Consider the following 17,500-nt stretch of genomic DNA (forward strand, 5'->3'; position numbering starts at 1 on the left):
GGCATACAGCACAGTGGTACCAGTCTAGTAAGTGAAAATAACGTTCTCTAAATTCGTCATACTACAAATGCCGTTGATTATACATAGTGACAATGCCGCTTTGTGTGTTTCTGCAACTTGCTACTTGAAAGGTTTTCATTTGCGATTATCACTAGTCATTGAATCAATTTGATAACATTTTATCAAACATTTAACCATAGCTCCAATGTAGAGGTCGTTTATTTTAAACTTGTTTATGTTGCATACTGATAGAAATCTCACTGACTTATGTATTATTGCGACATACATTAGCTGTTTGCAAAACTATGTTTTCATTCAAGCATTGCATATTCCGGATATTCCGTTGACTTATTCATACGTAATAATCACAAGTACTATTATTTTTTAATTGTGCCAGCGAAAGAGCTGTCGTACTAATGGATTGATTAAGTGATAATGGATGACCACCTGCTGGGCCATTCATAACAGAAGACGCGCTTGATGAAAGAGAAGTCAAAGAAGACGAAGGAAGCTGACCAGTAGATGAGGAAAGGCTACCACCACTAGCCGATTTATTTGTCATAGGTTTGAGTTCGGGTTATTATTGCCAGCATTTGCAAGAGTTTCAGTGAATTACTCGTTACGTATTGGTCATGCTATTTGCAGAACCAGAGGTTACGTTTGTCGTTTGCTGCTTTAGAATATTCGTCACCGAGTTGGAAGAAATTTTAAGTACCGGATTCGTGGTCAAAGTTGTCAAGACAGAGCTTTTTTTTGCCACTTTTGCAAGAATGGAGCAATTGCTAAACGAAGCCGAGTTTTCACCTGTATTGTTTTTACTTATGCTCAATGGCACCGTGCATGCGGAGTTAAACGATGCCGATCTCGCTGCACAGGAATATTACATGCAATGTTTTCTATAGGAGCATCTGTCTTGCTTGTGGGATGCATCCGACAACAGTGTAACTGTATCTAATTTCCTTCCGATTATTGTTACCGTAGATGATTTTTGTTTTTTTGTAGAATTGTTTGATACCAGTGACGATGTTGAAGAATAATTGGATTGGTTGACCGAACTTATCGGATAAACATCCTTAACTGGAGAAAAGGATGCAATGACATTGTCGGTTAATTTTGTGCATACCGAATTATTGTCGTTATCTGCCGTCACCGAACGATTGTAATTCATTATTAAATTGCTGAGTACAGGAGAAGGCGGTCGACGAGATGGAACAGGAAAATATCCTCTGCTAGGAGGTTGAAGCAGTAGAACTGCGTATTGATAGTGGAGAATCGCTACCACCCTCTCCTCCTCTATATTCGATACCGTATTATTGACTATCGGCGTTGTTACTAACTGTGCGCTACTCGACGGCTGACGTTGAACTGAAGCAAGCTCCACCCGACTCCGGAAGTAGTTGTGCTGGAGATGCTGCTGGTTGTGCTGTCTGGATAAGCAATTGGTGCCGTTGAGGGATCCTTCGTCATCTGTAACATGGTTTAAATGAATTTGATTAAACAATACGACAATAACTATGTTTAGCGACATTGAAAATGAAGTATACATACAAATGATTTAAAGTAACAAAATATAAAGAAAAAACAAGCAATGTGTTACATTTATAAAGGAAATAACAAATACAAGGTTAAAACTTTGATATTTGCACGTTAGCGGTGAATCAATGATACAGATCGAAGGTACAATAGACATACACATACAATTAATGTAATAAATTATAAATAACGTTAGTAGAGATACGAAAACTTACGGCGATGCTAGTGACATATTAGTATTAGAGAAGAAGCATTTGACGTAAAGGCAGAAAGCAGAAATTGGAGTATTGCTGCCTTGATTTGTGCTAGTTCGATCATAAGCTGAAGAAGATGCAGGCGATAAATGTTCCTGACCTGAACCACCCATTGGGCAGACATAATCACTCCATTCATCTCCTCCCAGATTGCCACCTTTGTTGCTTTTTTTCCGTTTTAAGGAAATTGAGACTTTTTAGGCGTCTAAAAATAAACAGAAATCGGTTAGAATGATTTGATTGATCTCCACACTTACAAACACTAATTACCTTAATTTTTGCCGTAATTGTCAGTGGTTGGAATCCAAGGGTATTTTCAGCCTCTCGTTTCACTTGTATGATATCCCGACCCAGAAGTTCCTTAAAATGGGTACCAAATGTCGACGTAACAATGTTTTGCTTGAAGGTATGTTCAGTAAATCAGCAAAAAGTTCGGCTGTAAATTTAACTTCGAATATCATGAGAGCTCCATGTACTCCAGATCCACGCAAATTAGGGGCATATTCTGCCAAATCGACGGCTCGTAACCATTCATGGACTCTTTGCGAAGTCCATAACCTTACATCGTCTTTTGCATTAAATCCAAGTTGCAATGGCCGACGAATATGACAATCGGGATTCCATTTTTCATTACGCATAAGTTGTATACCGCGACGAATGCTAGCCACGTGCAAACAAAGGATATTTGCAAATGGCCCAAATCGTCCATCGTCAATTTGTTTAGCATTCGTCCATCCATTCGGGCCGCCATGAAGGGTTCTTTGTATGGGGCAAACCAACATCGTCTAACCATCGCTGAACCTAAAATTCGAAATATAAATTTACGTAAATCTATTTGTTGATACTATTCCAATATTCGTTCTTATTTACCCATGTTGAATCCAGCTTTCCAGCGTTCTCAAACAACCCGTCGTCTCCCACCGTCCCCGAAATATCGGCAATAGCTAACACTATCTTTTTTCGATGCAATGGATTTCGCAAACTTAACTCTTTTTCAATATCTACTGGCGAGGCTTTCATCAATTCGCTTCCAGGCATCGTGCTCGATTTGATCCACTTTCGTAAATCTTCCTCATACATATTTAAACCCAGATGCTCGAACCAATGGCAGATTGTATCTACATCCCATTCGCGGAACGGTTTATCAGGTTTTCGATATGGAGTCGATCCACTGCAACCCAGACGAGCCCCAGCGGTTGCACGAACTCCTCCACGTTTAAATTCACCTTCCGGAGTTGTAATATCGTCCAAGGTTCCACTGTTACTTCTTTTGATCTTACCAAAAATGTTCTTTAATTTGTGGCTCATAGACGGCGATGGCGAAGGTTGAGGGGTGAAGCTGCGAGTGGGCTGCACACCACTTTCACCGTGTTCTAAGATCCCATTATCGCGATTTTCTGCATCAGCTATGAGAAAATACCGATGATAAACTTAATTAGAACAACATCGTAATAAAAACACTGTAAAACCATCGGCAATGTTATTGGAGTAATATGGTTAATGAATTGTTACTAAAATAGAAAATGCAAACAAGGAAGGATTTATGCGGTATGTCTGAGAAATACAGACATGGATTGGACAACAAAGATCGAATAATTTTGTAAATAATACTTTTTTAGTACCTAGTAATCAGACGAGACAACGAATCAAATTCTAAAGATAAATTAAGTGGCAGCAACACATATGAAATACAAGATACAACGAATTCGCAATGAAAAATAATGTGATGGAAAAAAAACAATAAAACACGTGTGTAGAAACAAAAGGCACACAGGGTTAGATTGAATCGTGTAAAATGTTTTAGTTATCATTTTGACGTTGAGTTATTGAACTATGATTTTTCTTTAACACAAACAATGTAAGCAACTTTGTTTCTTAATGTTTTGACACCAACAAAGGCTTACATAGATACAAAACAAAAATCAATAGTTAACAATATAACAGAAAGCACAAAAAAGCCAAAACAGAAACTAAAATGAGGTAAAAATTTGAAACCTAAATTTGGTACTGAAAATCCACGTAGTCTATCGATTTTGTTGGGTATTTGTCCTGTATTGTTCTTTGAATCAAACGGGGCAATTTCACACGTTTTCTCTAAGTTTAGAAGAGCATCGAAAATCGGATGTTAATTCCATCTCACAGTTTTTCACGGTTTCTGTCGCCATATTTTCATTCGTGTTTTGAACGCATGATGCTCCTACTTCGTCATCTAATAATGCTGCCGATGGAGGTTCAGTATTCGCTCGTTCGTGGCAACGGTTCTCATTTTCTAAACAATCATTTCATCTTTTATTCGAGATGCATCATTGTGGTCATTGGATGCAGCATCGAACATTAACTCTTGTGCTGATACCGATTCATATGTCTCAGATTAGATTCTGTTCGTTGCAATGCTGTGGCTAGCAGAAGAGCATTCATTGAGCTGGACGTTGTAAGCTTAGGTAGTTGTAATCGTTTGTTGATCGAACGAACATTACCTAAAAAAATTTTTAATACATTTATCATCAACATTATCAAGACCACCGTAATTTATGATTTCTATCGGTAGTGGTAGAGATTTTCGATCTGATTGTTTTTCATCTATATTCTTCGCACCCAAAAGATGTACGTGTGATGATTCTTCCACTGTTTTTTGATCTTATGTGAAAATAATCTTCTAATAAAGGGATGCAATTACCAAAAGCTACGTTTCGTTTAGGGTTGGCGTTACTATCTGTTGCTGTTGAAGAGCCGCTGGAGGTGCTAACCGTTGATAATGTAGTAGCAAAGGCTTGTCTTGGAAGACTACTGTAGTGCACATCGATACGTTGTCGATAAGATGCCGGTGGGTCTGCATGTTAAACAAGAAATACAGAAAAAAATCAAACAAGAATGATCCAGTTTTTCGGTTAAAAAAATAACGCTTATTTACCTTCGGAGTAATAGGACTAATTGCCGCTTGTTGTAAACTCCCATGGCTGCCATGATGTATTGGAGACGAGATCATTGAAGCTCCTGGAGTAGAGGCGGACATGCCTACCATTCTAGTATTCGTAATAATCTGGGGTCTTCTGAGCAAACTAGACGTAATGCTGTTGTTATTAAGCACATTGTTATCGCTGATCCACTCCCTGATCCATTTGCAAGACTTCCATTGAATAATCCACTAGATGCCACGCTATTAGTTACAAAAGTTGTACGAAGTTCCAAATTTTCTCTTTCTAGGGCAGCTTGTTGAAGTTTGAGCTCACTCATCATCGCTGACATGAGCTCTAATTTTTGTGTTTCAAGCGAAGATCTCGAAAGCATTTCCTTCATTTTTTGCAAATATGAAAAACAGAACATTTAAAATATTACGATTTTGCTATGACGATTTACTTATAATTGCTATGAATTGATCTTTCAACCAAAATCAGAAACATTTCAGATTCGACTATTAAAGAGGTACTAGTTTCATAGATTATATTAGTTAGTAAATACAGGAGGGAAATGTTAGTGTAGTATTTGAGAAGATATAAAAAACCCCATGATATTGCTTTCATATTTAGTACGGTTGAATTAAAACAGAAGATAACCATAAATTTGACGTTGTTCACAGTACATAACAATTGATTTAGTGTTTATACCATTATAATGATACAACTAATCGAAAAAACTAAAGAGAAATTCGATTTTTGACATAGTAGTAGATCACAGAGAAACTCAAATAAACGAAATTTTGTTCTCGTCTATATGACACGTATGATAAACAATTGAAAAATGATTGGTACAGTAACAATCAAGCTAGTCTAATATATTGTTTAGTAATTTGGTGGCTATTTATATTTTCTATGTCATACATATAAGTAAGGAACTATATAACTATAGCCACAATATGTAATATCTTTAGGCAACTTTAGGCAACTATAATTGAATTATAATTTAAAATGTTATGCAGATATACATTCAATACTATGCTGCATGGAAAATACATAAATTTTGATTGAAGACAATTACAAGAACTGGACCAAAATCTGCAGTCTAATATCGATTTCTAATATAAAATTGTATTGTTGATGATAAACATAACTTTATTTTGCGTTGAGTTTCGTAAAAAAAAATCTGTTCAAATACAATCAGGAATTGAGTAAATACCTTTACAGATAATTTGTGAAAATATGATAGTATCCACCATGCGAATGTGCAATAAAAAACATGCAGGCTATATTAATTTTTGCCTGAACAATAAATAGAAATAAATAAATTTTTCATAATTGTATTCAAGAATTAAGTTAAAATGAATAAATTAAATAGCAAAATCAACATTTGGTAGCATATCGTATTTAAGAAATCTACCGTCCTTACTAAAGCCCTTATGATATATTCCATATACAATGAATAAAAGCTTGATGTCTATTTCAAAGACAACTCTTTATTACCAACAACGATTAACCTGATATTAATTAAGTAGATAGAAAACGTTTTTTAAAACCATTACTAAAAACGTTAGCACAGTAAAAATAATCACATGTTCACTAGCGTTATGCATTACCCTCATGATGCAACTGAACCCATTAAGCTTTTTAAAAATTGAAAATATGTAGAGCACAAATTAAACCACAAACAACACACCAATCAGATGCAATCATCAACCCCAAAATCGTAAGTATTACATTTTACAGCGTAAGTATTACGTTTTTACATACGTAAGTATAGTTGTACTACAGCCCGAATTCACTTTGCCTTATGCATTACGAAAGCATCCGCGTGTATCAAATTTGGCCTTACAATGCCTTACACTATAATTATGCCAATGATGGATTAGTACCTTACACTATTAAACTTTTAAGAAATATTAACTTTATACTTTTAGCAATATTGATCTAGTTTGATCCCGTGTACATAACATGATTGAACAATACTCATGTACAGACCAGACAAACGATAAGTAGAGGATTTTTAGACAATCATGATCAGTTATGGTAGCTGAGTGACGGTTAACGAAGCATAGCATTCTATAGGCTTTGCTAATAATTATAAATAGTTATAATGAACACGAAAATCTAGTTTACTGCCCAACATGAATCCCAAGTCGTGATATACATGCGGGCGTTGGATTGTAGCACCTAATCGCTTCTAGTGAAATAGCACAGGCGTTTTTGAACGATTAAGGAGACCACGGTACATTTTTCAACTGAGATCGTCGGGCAGTTTATACAACACCCAATATTATCATCTATCAGTTCTTGAAGTTCAATGCAGTCATAAAGTACTTGCACAACATTAACTAATCTCTGCATACATTAAACAGTTATGGGCCGATAAGACAGATGTCACAGATGTTACATTGATATAAAGCAAATAACAGCGGGTCTAATTTACTACCTTGTTTTTAAATAAATATTAGTTTCCTTATAAAACCATCACCACATAACCTCTACCTTCTACCTCTAGTTTCAGTCAAGGCACGCAGTGGAAAATTCACGTTTTCAGTAAAAAAAAGGACAAATAAGTTTTTTATGAAACAAAATGTAAACCACTACTTTTGTCAAATTTGCTCTTTTGTGAAATGTAATTCGATGATTTTCGAGTTACGCTGATGCTTTCGGGACGCATACGGAACTCCGTAACTTAGGAGCGGACTTTACATGGTATGTTCAATTTGAAAATTGATTGTGCATTTAGACATTTGGTGACATTTTGATGGCTTAAGGTAAGTGTGAAAGTTACCTAAATTAGCTAAGCAAACTTATACTACGTTGTTATTTTATGTATGTGTGGTTGTGGTTCGACGAAATGCTATTTTTTTCACCAACTCACACAAGACTAGAAAATATCCACCGCGAGATTTATTTTTTAAGTATGGATTTCTCTTTGCCTATCGTAGCATGTCATAATATCGCAGCGATATTTAGCGATATATCTAAACGCACGTTTAAATGTATTTGTTCAGCGAAAGTCTAATACAAAACTAGAAATCCGCCAAGCTCGGGATCCGCTGTACATGAATGTTGTAATACATGCTAAACTGTTGACTGTTGTTGAGAGAGAGATAAAAGAAATGTTCGGAGCGGTCAGGCGCCAGGTCAAAGATCGAAGATCGGAAACGAGACAGCGCGCGCTGATTCCTAACCAAATATAGGCATGCAAGGAGAAGCAGAAAATCCACCAAAGGGATAAGTCGAAGATTTGTAAAAAAGTGTGAATATTTTAAATTAGTCGAGAAATATACTTTTTTAAATCCACGCTCAACAAAAGACTTGGTAACGCTTCCACATAAACAAAATGTGAAAATGGTAAAATCCAAATTGCACAAATATATTATAGAGTTGTATCAAACCACTTAAACCAGTTAATTAAAAACGAAACTTTGTAAACCAGCATTTTACCACAAATTATCTTCAAACCCGCTACTAGTACGTGTTTAGTGATTATCTTATAAGCCAAAACTCCAAAGCATCTTTTCAGGTAATTTGCATGGGAAGAATTCATAAACACTTAAACAAACAAACAAATAAAGATCCATGAACAAATATCATAAAATGCATTTTGGCAACCCAACTGACAACATTATACAACAGTTACGATTTTTACTGAGATGGTAATATATAAACTTCAATATTCAGATAACCAATTTCGAAACATTTTTGTTGTGCCTTTTAGAAATGGCCTAAAATATAAATAATTTAAACCGTTATCTAAAACAGATACACGTAACTAATTAAAAAGTACATGTGTACGGTACAAGTAAGTTTTTTATGCAAACATAAAATAAAATGGTATAAAAACTTATATATTCGGTAATAGCATATGAATTAAGAAAACAAGACAAAATATAAAAAATAGTGAGACGAAAATGAAAATAACAACACGAAACGATAAGAAATAACAAGCAAATCCCCGTTTCATTCTAAAACCAAAACAAACTGCCTCCTGGCAAAATCCTCCACAGCGGTGAAAAGCGAGCGTTACGCTAAATCTCGCAAAACAAATGTACACATGAACTTAAAAGAAAAATATCAACAAACATACATTCTGATTCTGAACAAGCAAATGATAAATATCTATATAAGGAAAAAGCAAGCAATATGCCCAAATGTTGTGAAAAGGAGATATTCGTATTTAAGAATAATAATAAAACAGCCCAAATAACAATCCAAAAGATAAAGAAAAAACCAAAATAATATCTAAAAACTTTTTATGAATCGTATTTATGATAGCCGCTTATTACTTAAAAAATCGTTAATTATGAAAATCTAAACGATTGTTCAAATGAGCAAATAATACCAGTCACCTACTTGTAGTAAACTGACAAATTTTGCAAATATAAGTGCAATTTCAATCAATGTGTTGATATCAAAGTGTTTACTAACGTTGATTCAAAATATATAAATAAAATAGAAAATGATAGAGACAGACAAAGTAAGAAAAAGGATACTATGCTCAAAAAACAGAAAAAAGTAAAAAATCGCAGTACTTTTTGTTTGTCAATCTGGATGCCAACTGTTTTTGCAAATACGCTTACTCGCTGCAGGAGATCTTCTGCGCTGGATAGCAGCTGATTTTTCTCTTTTAACATGTTTTCCAATTCACTTATTTTTGTAGATTGTGTCTGCATATGCTCTGTAAGTGTTTAACTTGCAAAGCTAGTGATTCTTTGTCCTTTTGTAAACGTCGTAGCCGTTCATCAGTGTCATGGCGCTGTAGAAGAAAGAAATCAATGCAATTATAAATATGTATAGTTAATTTCATTATTATTTACTCTTTTCGAAAATGTCGCTTGACGTATAAAGTTATACTGTGTTTTTAGCTGTACTGTTGCATGGTTCAACGAAATACGGTTAGTACAAAATGCTATGTATTTTTATTTTTTATCTTTCAATTGACTAGAATCAAACCTGAACATCGTTGATCCATTGCGTGCGATGATCCAATGGGCAACAAACCGGCAGAGGTGGATGATGATAATAGTTTCGATTACAGCAGCCACTAGAGCAAGATAAATCCTGCATACTACTTAGCCCACTTCTGTTTCCATATTGGTACAATTCTTGCTGCCGGCGATGATAGTCGATTAATCTCAACTCTTCTTTGCTTTGGTGGCGACAATGCGGATTAATCCAGTAGTATTGTGGATCCCAAGGAGACAATGGCGGCGGTGGTGGTGGTTCCCACATACTAGGACTTGTACATGCATTTTGAGGATGAGGTGGATAGCCATGACGTTGATGTGGATTTCCACTATCACCAATGTTGTAATTGTGAAAGCTTCCCGAGTCTTGCAGATGATCTTTTTCAAAGTAACGATGAAAGCAAGTTTGAGCGATTAAGATACATATACAACGCTTTCACGGCCAACGCACAAGCACAAGGAAGCTCACCTTTAGAATTTAAACTGAGATTGCTGGACATAGAATCGTGTTTATGAAATTCGGACGAAGATGAATTTTCTTTTAGTGAATGTGTACTGTGGCTTTTTCCATCTCGCTCGTGACGACTTGAGCGTAAGTTCCGCCGTCGATCTAGGCTACCAGTTTCCCGTGAAGGTCTGGGTGGCTTGCCTGCAACAAGGAACTGCTTCCCCGTACTAATTGTGTTAGCTGTGGATTGACATTGATCAGTTTTTTGTATTGACATTTCTCGACTACGTTGTTGGTCACGTGGAACCGATCGAGTTGCTGTTGTTTGTGAAACGGATCGTCGGTCAGATTCAACGGAAGCCTTTGGCGCTTCATGATGGTTGTGAGCGTATACCCAAGTAAAGTCATCATCACAGCAAGTCGAGTCTTCTAAGATTGCATCACATAATACATGAAAAGATCAATCAAAAGTATGTCGAATTCACAATGAATACGTACTCTTATCGTAACATGATTACATATTCGTTAGTTAAACCATTTAAATACTTTTCGAATCGATGTACTCGGTTATTGCGTAAAATAAGTTAAAGAGACCTGATTTTATTCGCACATTACATTATTTACTTTAAAAGCTATCATTATACTAAGCATCGTAATGCGCTAATTGGCATTCACTTCTTCTTCTTTGGCACAACAACCGCTGTCGGTCAAGGCCTGCCTATACCCACTAGTGAAGTGAGTCTGGCTTTCAGTGACTTATTGTTACCATAGCAGAATTGTCAGTCCTACGTATGGGGGCTCGGTCTATTCGGGACTTGAACCCATGACGGGCATGTTGTTACGTCGTACGAGTTGACGACTGTACCACCAGACCGGTCCCTTGGCATTCACTAACCTTCATTAAACACTTTGTTTTACTTTTTGAGAGATAGATAATAAAAAAATAAAACAAACAAAACTGTCTCTGAGCGACGAGTCTTTTATCTGAGACGAAATCTGTGTTCATAGCTCATACATATTTTAATTCAAACCACAGACGAACTCTAGATTAAAATAAAGTAATTTTTTTTTCTGTTTAATATCAAGGCGAGGAGTGCTCTCTGTGTTAAGTTAGTAACATTTGAACGAAAAACAACATTCGTTTAATGATATTAAAAAGATATTTCCATGTTTTTTTCTTTTTCTTAATGACCACAACAACCGTTGTTGTCGGTCAAGGCCTGCCTGCAACCACTATTGAAGTGAACTTGGATTTCAGTGACTTATTGTTACCATAGCAGGATAGTTAGGTAACGGTCAGAACTTCGCCGCATGCGGCAAGAAAAGAGTTTTCTCAATTTTCTAGCTTTTCAAGGTATTATAATGATATTTTTTGTTTCTTTATAATGATAATCATTATTTGATATGATTTTAGATATTTGACATTTGAAATAAAATCGTATGCGGCGATGCGGCAGATTCGTAAGTGCTGTCATTAACGTCATATCCCATACAAAAGCTTGCGGTAAAATCGCATGCGGCGAGGTTCTGACCGCTGCCTTTTGTCCTACGTATGGGAGGCACGGTCTATTCGGGTCTTGAACCTATGACGGACACGTTGTTAAGTCGTACGAGTTGAAGACTGTACCACCAGACCGGCCATGATATGCCGAACCAAATGTCATAACATGTAATAATGACCGAATTATCTCCAAAACTGTAGATATGTTTTATTTACAGTTTTGTTTCATTACTGAGAAGCGCATATAAAAAATTGAAATTTTTTACACTTTTTCAAAAACGCAAGATTTTAAACGGGGTGTTATGGAGGCGTTTTAGGGCGAAATGCGAGAAAAGAGCCAACCTGCCCAAACAGTTCGGTTCCGACTGGCTGGTCACTCAGCGAGCCGAGAGGCCACTCACACTGCTTCTAGACGACCCGAAAAATCTTCCGCGACAATTTTTTGCGACACTTTCTATCTGTCAAACCGTCCTTGTTTTAGCACGAATGTATGGCTCACTTTGATCGTAATATCACGAAACGCGAGCGTTGCCTTTCTGTGAAAATTTCACAAACCCGCGACAATCACGGTTACCTCTGATTTTGTTTCTAAAACTGAGATGTTGTTTTAGAACAAAGAGCTCGCATAAAATTTGTCGCGGTACAAAAGTTGGTCGTCTAGAAGCAGTGTCAGCACGATCGAAATAAATACAACATCCTTTGGCCAATCCCCCAATATCACAAAAAGGGGTAATAGTTTTTGGACAATCTCATTGAAAAACGTTGGATTATTAGCATTATTCTACCCATGAGAAGAAATCAAGATGGATGGTATATAAACTGGTCAAGATACGGCGAACTAGTTTCCGCTTCGCTTTCACTTGTAAAAAATATTTCATCTCCTCTAGAGGAGTATCTTGTAATCTTGTTACAGTGATAAACTTTGAGGGCAAAAACAAAGGAATTTTTGTGCAAATTTGCCTACATTTTACACCCTTCTTTCTCATTGAGTTCGCTTTGGGAAATGGCTAAAAGGATGCGAAACAGCAAAAATAAAAATGAGAGCCAACGTTTTTCTGCAGACTGGCGGCAGATTTCGCTTACAAGCTTTGTCCCGATTTCGTTCGTGCGCAAAATGCAAGATTCAAGATGCGCCTGAGCACCGATGCACCCGCTATCGATGTTAGAATTATATCTCTTATTTCCTGGAGAAATTATTCTTCAGGTCTGATCAGGTCAGATGCAAATTGCTTCAAAACCTCTTAATGGGATGGGCAATAAACTACTGTTGAGTATTTTCAACCTCATGTTTGAATTCAACATCGTCCCACAAGAATGGAGAGAAGTGAATGTCGTCACCATCTTGAAGCCTGGTAAACCACAAAATCACGAATCATACCAACAGATTTCACTTCGCGGGCCCCACTGCTTCTCAAATATCGTTGTTGAGGGCCATGTTGACGTCACCTTTAGTTAATGGACGAACATTTAAATTTCTTTTTAATTAGAAAATAACAAATGATAATAAAAATTTATACAGATTTTATCATTGAACCTCTCTTTTGAACTTAAAAGTAAACATTGAAATTTGATGTAAAAAATTTAAATACAGGTATTTCCCGATATACGCCATACTCGATACACTCGATTTCGCTCATACGATACTTTCTAAATTTGACAGTTCTTCGGGCAAATCGTACTGATTTAACATATCAAATGTCAAATGCAAAATAAATTCCCTTTAAATTCGAATTTTAAAAACCATTTAAAAAGTACAATATTGTAATCTTCAGTTAAAATCAGATTGAAAACTAATTTAGTGGCTAAAAACCTACCACTTCAAGTAAAATTATAGGAAAAATAGCTTTAATTTTACTGTAAACCTCGAAATTCGACTTACGCTAATAATCGAGATACGCTAACGCCACATTAATAGCATATATGCTATTATATTGCAGGGATACCTGCAATAATCTTTTTGTTCTAGTCTTAACAACGTCATCACGGGCCGCATGCGGTTCGCAGACCGTACCCGCCATGCAATTGACAGCGATTTGCGAGGGCGCGCGAGGGCTCGCACGCCATACAAGTTCACAGCTCTAGAGCTCTCGCATTAAAGAGCTTGCGAGCCTTGGCAGTTTTTCCCCGTCAAACATTGCGAGGGTTGGAAGTGGTATCATCTGTTCGAAATCATAAGGTCATTAAATAATCTTTATTTTTCATACATCAGTTTTTGTTGTTTAGGTGTTATTCGCCGAAAAGATTACTTCTCCAATTTTTGTGGATTTTTGCAAAATAAAATCTCAAAATGTAGGTGTTTAGTAAGCTATAATTTTCAATGTTATACCTGCTCTCGGGTGCTATAATTATAACTGCTAAAACTAGGGGTGAAAAAACTACCAAGGCTCGCAAGCTCTTTAATGCGAGGGCTCTGGGGCGGTGAACTTGTATGGCGTGCGAGCCCTCGCAATCGCTGTCAATTGCATGGCGGGTCGCCCCTAAGTTTAGCAGTTATAATTATAGCACCCCGTTCAGCAAGTATAACAGTGCAAATTGTAGCATACTAAACACCTCAATTTTGACATTTGTTTTTAAATCGATTTAAATAGAAATAATAATCTTTTCGACGCATAACACCGCAGAAAAATATAATTTATGAATAAAACAAAAAGATTATTTTTAAAAGCATAAGATTTCGAGCAGATGATATTACTCGCAACCCTCGCAATGTTTGACGGGGTGATAAAACTACCAAGGCTCGCAAGCTCTTTAATGCGAGGGCTCTGGGGCGGTGAACTTGTATGGCGTGCGAGCCCTCGCAAATCGCTGTCAATTGCATGGCGGGTCGCCCCTAAGTTTAGCAGTTATAATTATAGCACCCCCGTTCAGCAAGTATAACAGTGCAAATTGTAGCATACTAAACACCTCAATTTTGACATTTTTTTTTAAATCGATTAAAATAGAAATAATAATCTTTTCGACGCATAACACCGCAGAAAAATATAATTTATGAATAAAACAAAAAGATTATTTTTAAAAGCATAAGATTTCGAGCAGATGATATTACTCGCAAACCTCGCAATGTTTAACGGGATAGTTTGAAGATCCTTGGCTCTACTATCCTGTCTGAGAAAACTGATCCTTTTTCGATCAAATGAATGGCTTGCATAAAAAATCTTCGATCAGATACCGAATTTGAATTTCGTAGAGCAAAGGGTACAAATGACTGCTTAGCGCTACTGGTCACATAAATTGAACTTGATCACGCCCGCAAGCAAAATATGAGATCTATTTGGTAATTGAACGAACTATCGTACCCGCTGCGCAAAGCGACGGAAGAAATCTTGCCGTTCGGAGAATTTTATCATGCCATCTTTTTCCCTCCAACGGCAAATTTGTCAAGCAGCTCGTCGAGCTACCCGTCCCTGGCTCCGCCTCGTACCCCTCGCCTGAGCGCGCTGTCGAAGTTTTGAATGTGTTGGTGCGTCAGACGGCCAATCGCTGTCAGCCGTCGTCCGTGCTTTTTCCCTCCATAGCGCTATCTCTTTCTCGCGTATGGACAATGCTCATGAGTTGCTGTGGCGCTTAAAACCGTTTACACACATTGCTGCGATGAAGTTGCATTTTCACAAATCAAACAAAAAAGCGCAATGAGTTTAATCGATGCAATGTAAAAATGACTACGGAATCACTAGCGCACGATGGAGGGTTTGCTGTGCAACGCGCAGAACCCTAATTCGCTCTAACACGTTCAGCCCGGCGATGATTTTCATCAACATTCCGTTCCGCCGGCATCTAGAACGTAAGCTGATTGTGAAATCGGCATTCTGGAAAGTCCACTGGCAGTCCCTGGGGCCTGCCATCGAACTGAACGTGCTAAGCATTAAGCATAAACACTAAGCTTTTGTTTTCGTCTGTTGTGGATTATATAGATATGCTAAGCATCCTGCACATGGTTGTGAGTGTGCGTGTGTATGCAAAACTGTCGTCAAATGTAATTTCTTCCGGAATGTTATGATCCATCGGTCAAAGAAAGGAGGTGTTCATGAAAGGCGGAAAGACGAATTGAGGCCCCTGAGGAGGGGTACTGACACACAGCTGTTGCAAGATTGAACAGTATACTTAAATTTCCAGCGGATGGGGGGGGGGGGGGGTGGCGGCCATGGGACCCCTACGATCATCGGTCACAGGCCCTAAAATTGTTGTCGCCATGGGGGAGGGGAGGTGCAAATGGTTCTCCCGCCACGGAGCCCTAAAGACCATCTTTCCGGGGGCCCTTGTCGCTAATAATCTGTCCACTTGTAGACATACGGCATACTACAGACTAGAAATCTTCGGCGACCGCCTAGTCCGCCAACCGTTAGGTCCACCGCTGGTTCATGACGGTGTTTTTTCTATCGTGGAGGTGCATCCTTCCCCCTGCCTGCAGCGTATGCATCGAGCAGGAGACAGTGTGGCAGTATGCAAGTTGCACGCTGGATAGGAGCGGGCCCGCGACACCGCCATCATTCCGCACATCTGCATGCCCGACGTGGGTTCTAACCGCGTATGAACCGTTCGCCGTAGCAAGAACTGACTATCCGACTACGTGGTACTCAAGTCCTGAAAAGGCCGGCATGACCGTGTAGGCCATTACGCCAATAATAATAATAAGAAGAAGAAGAAGAACTTAGCATAGCAGTCCACACTCGGGGAGGTTTTTGTTTTTACTTTGGTGCTGCCGGGTCTGCAGCCGTGGCGCGACAAATGCACAGAACACTTGCCCAAGGGACATGAACCTACCGATCCGAACCCATTCCAAGGCATTGCTGGTCAATCGGCGTCACGATACCGACAAGCCAACAAGACGCCCGATTCTGGACGGACAGGTGCAGCACCGTACGCGCACCGTAATAAACAAATCCAAATCCTCTTGTATGAATTCAATTCAAGTTTTGTTTCAGTTGCGTCCGCTAGCTGAATTAGAAATAAATGTGCAACATATCACACGCACGTTTGCTTAGATCGTGTTTCTTTTTAATACCCCCAACAGCAGAGCCGATCGCAAAGATGCCAATGCTAATGGTTGTGTTGTCGCTCAGGTAGCAAGATCGAAAATGCATGGACTTTGTAGCCGCAGCGGATGAAAATGTACGCATCAGAATCAAAGAGTTTTAGGGTTTCCAACCGCACGCACACACACAAACACACAAACACGCGCGCGCTCAAACTCACACACACACGCGCGCACGCACGTACACATGCACGTACGCGCGCACGCCAGCACGCACCACGAAAGCGCGCGCGCCAGCACGCGATCACGCACCCTCCACCAACCCCCCCCCCCCCCACCATCCCGCACGAGCGAGTACGGCTACCTTATCGGAAGAAAGCCTGGTTCAGCTATCATGTAGCGCATCCTCATCCCTAGCGCCGGCCGGGTGGGGAATCGCGACATGATAGAGTGAACGGTCACTTTCCCCGTGCTGTGAGTGTGTGTGTGTGTGTGTGTGTGTGTTTGTGTTATGTGTGTGTGTGTGTGTGTGTCGCGACCTGAAACTCGAGACAGATTTCGGCACATTTAAAAAAAAAAATATTGCCACTATACATTGCTACATGACGCTTAGAAGGTCGTTGAAGTATCTAACATGTTCAAATTAAAAAATATTAGATTAGTGTTAGACGTTCTCCTACGCTTGTTTTAAATAGGCTTCTTCACCCTCCATTGCACGGGCATCGAATGGTCTCATCAGCAGCGGCACGAAATAAAATAAACCATCAATACACCGATAACACTTTGAATCCCAATCCAGCTTCTCCCACAGCGTCTCAAGGTCACACACAAATTAATAAATGCTAACACCCACCAATAACAATATACAACCGCTATGCACATATATGAATCAACGCATACACCACAACACCCAATCAGCTGG

At 38.4% G+C, this 17,500-nt stretch overlaps 1 protein-coding gene across 1 annotated transcript in view; it reads right to left on the reverse strand.

The window, feature by feature from the left end:
- Positions 1 to 1,748: 1,748 nt before the first annotated feature.
- LOC121603239 (liprin-beta-2-like) overlaps positions 1,749 to 17,500 on the reverse strand; it is a gene marked incomplete at its 3' end in the record, with an annotated part of 21,961 nt that continues 6,209 nt past the window's right edge. Inside the window, 14 exon segments of the mRNA XM_041931930.1 lie at positions 1,749 to 1,971; positions 1,974 to 1,992; positions 2,058 to 2,161; positions 2,164 to 2,466; positions 2,469 to 2,555; positions 2,558 to 2,588; positions 2,658 to 3,193; positions 4,465 to 4,617; positions 4,689 to 4,881; positions 4,884 to 5,078; positions 9,271 to 9,380; positions 9,383 to 9,446; positions 9,644 to 10,035; positions 10,127 to 10,534. Coding sequence (XP_041787864.1) covers positions 1,749 to 1,971; positions 1,974 to 1,992; positions 2,058 to 2,161; positions 2,164 to 2,466; positions 2,469 to 2,555; positions 2,558 to 2,588; positions 2,658 to 3,193; positions 4,465 to 4,617; positions 4,689 to 4,881; positions 4,884 to 5,078; positions 9,271 to 9,380; positions 9,383 to 9,446; positions 9,644 to 10,035; positions 10,127 to 10,534 — 2,818 coding nt within the window.

Source organism: Anopheles merus, unplaced genomic scaffold, assembly GCF_017562075.2.
Source record: "Anopheles merus strain MAF unplaced genomic scaffold, AmerM5.1 LNR4000959, whole genome shotgun sequence".
NCBI lineage: Eukaryota > Metazoa > Arthropoda > Insecta > Diptera > Culicidae > Anopheles > Anopheles merus.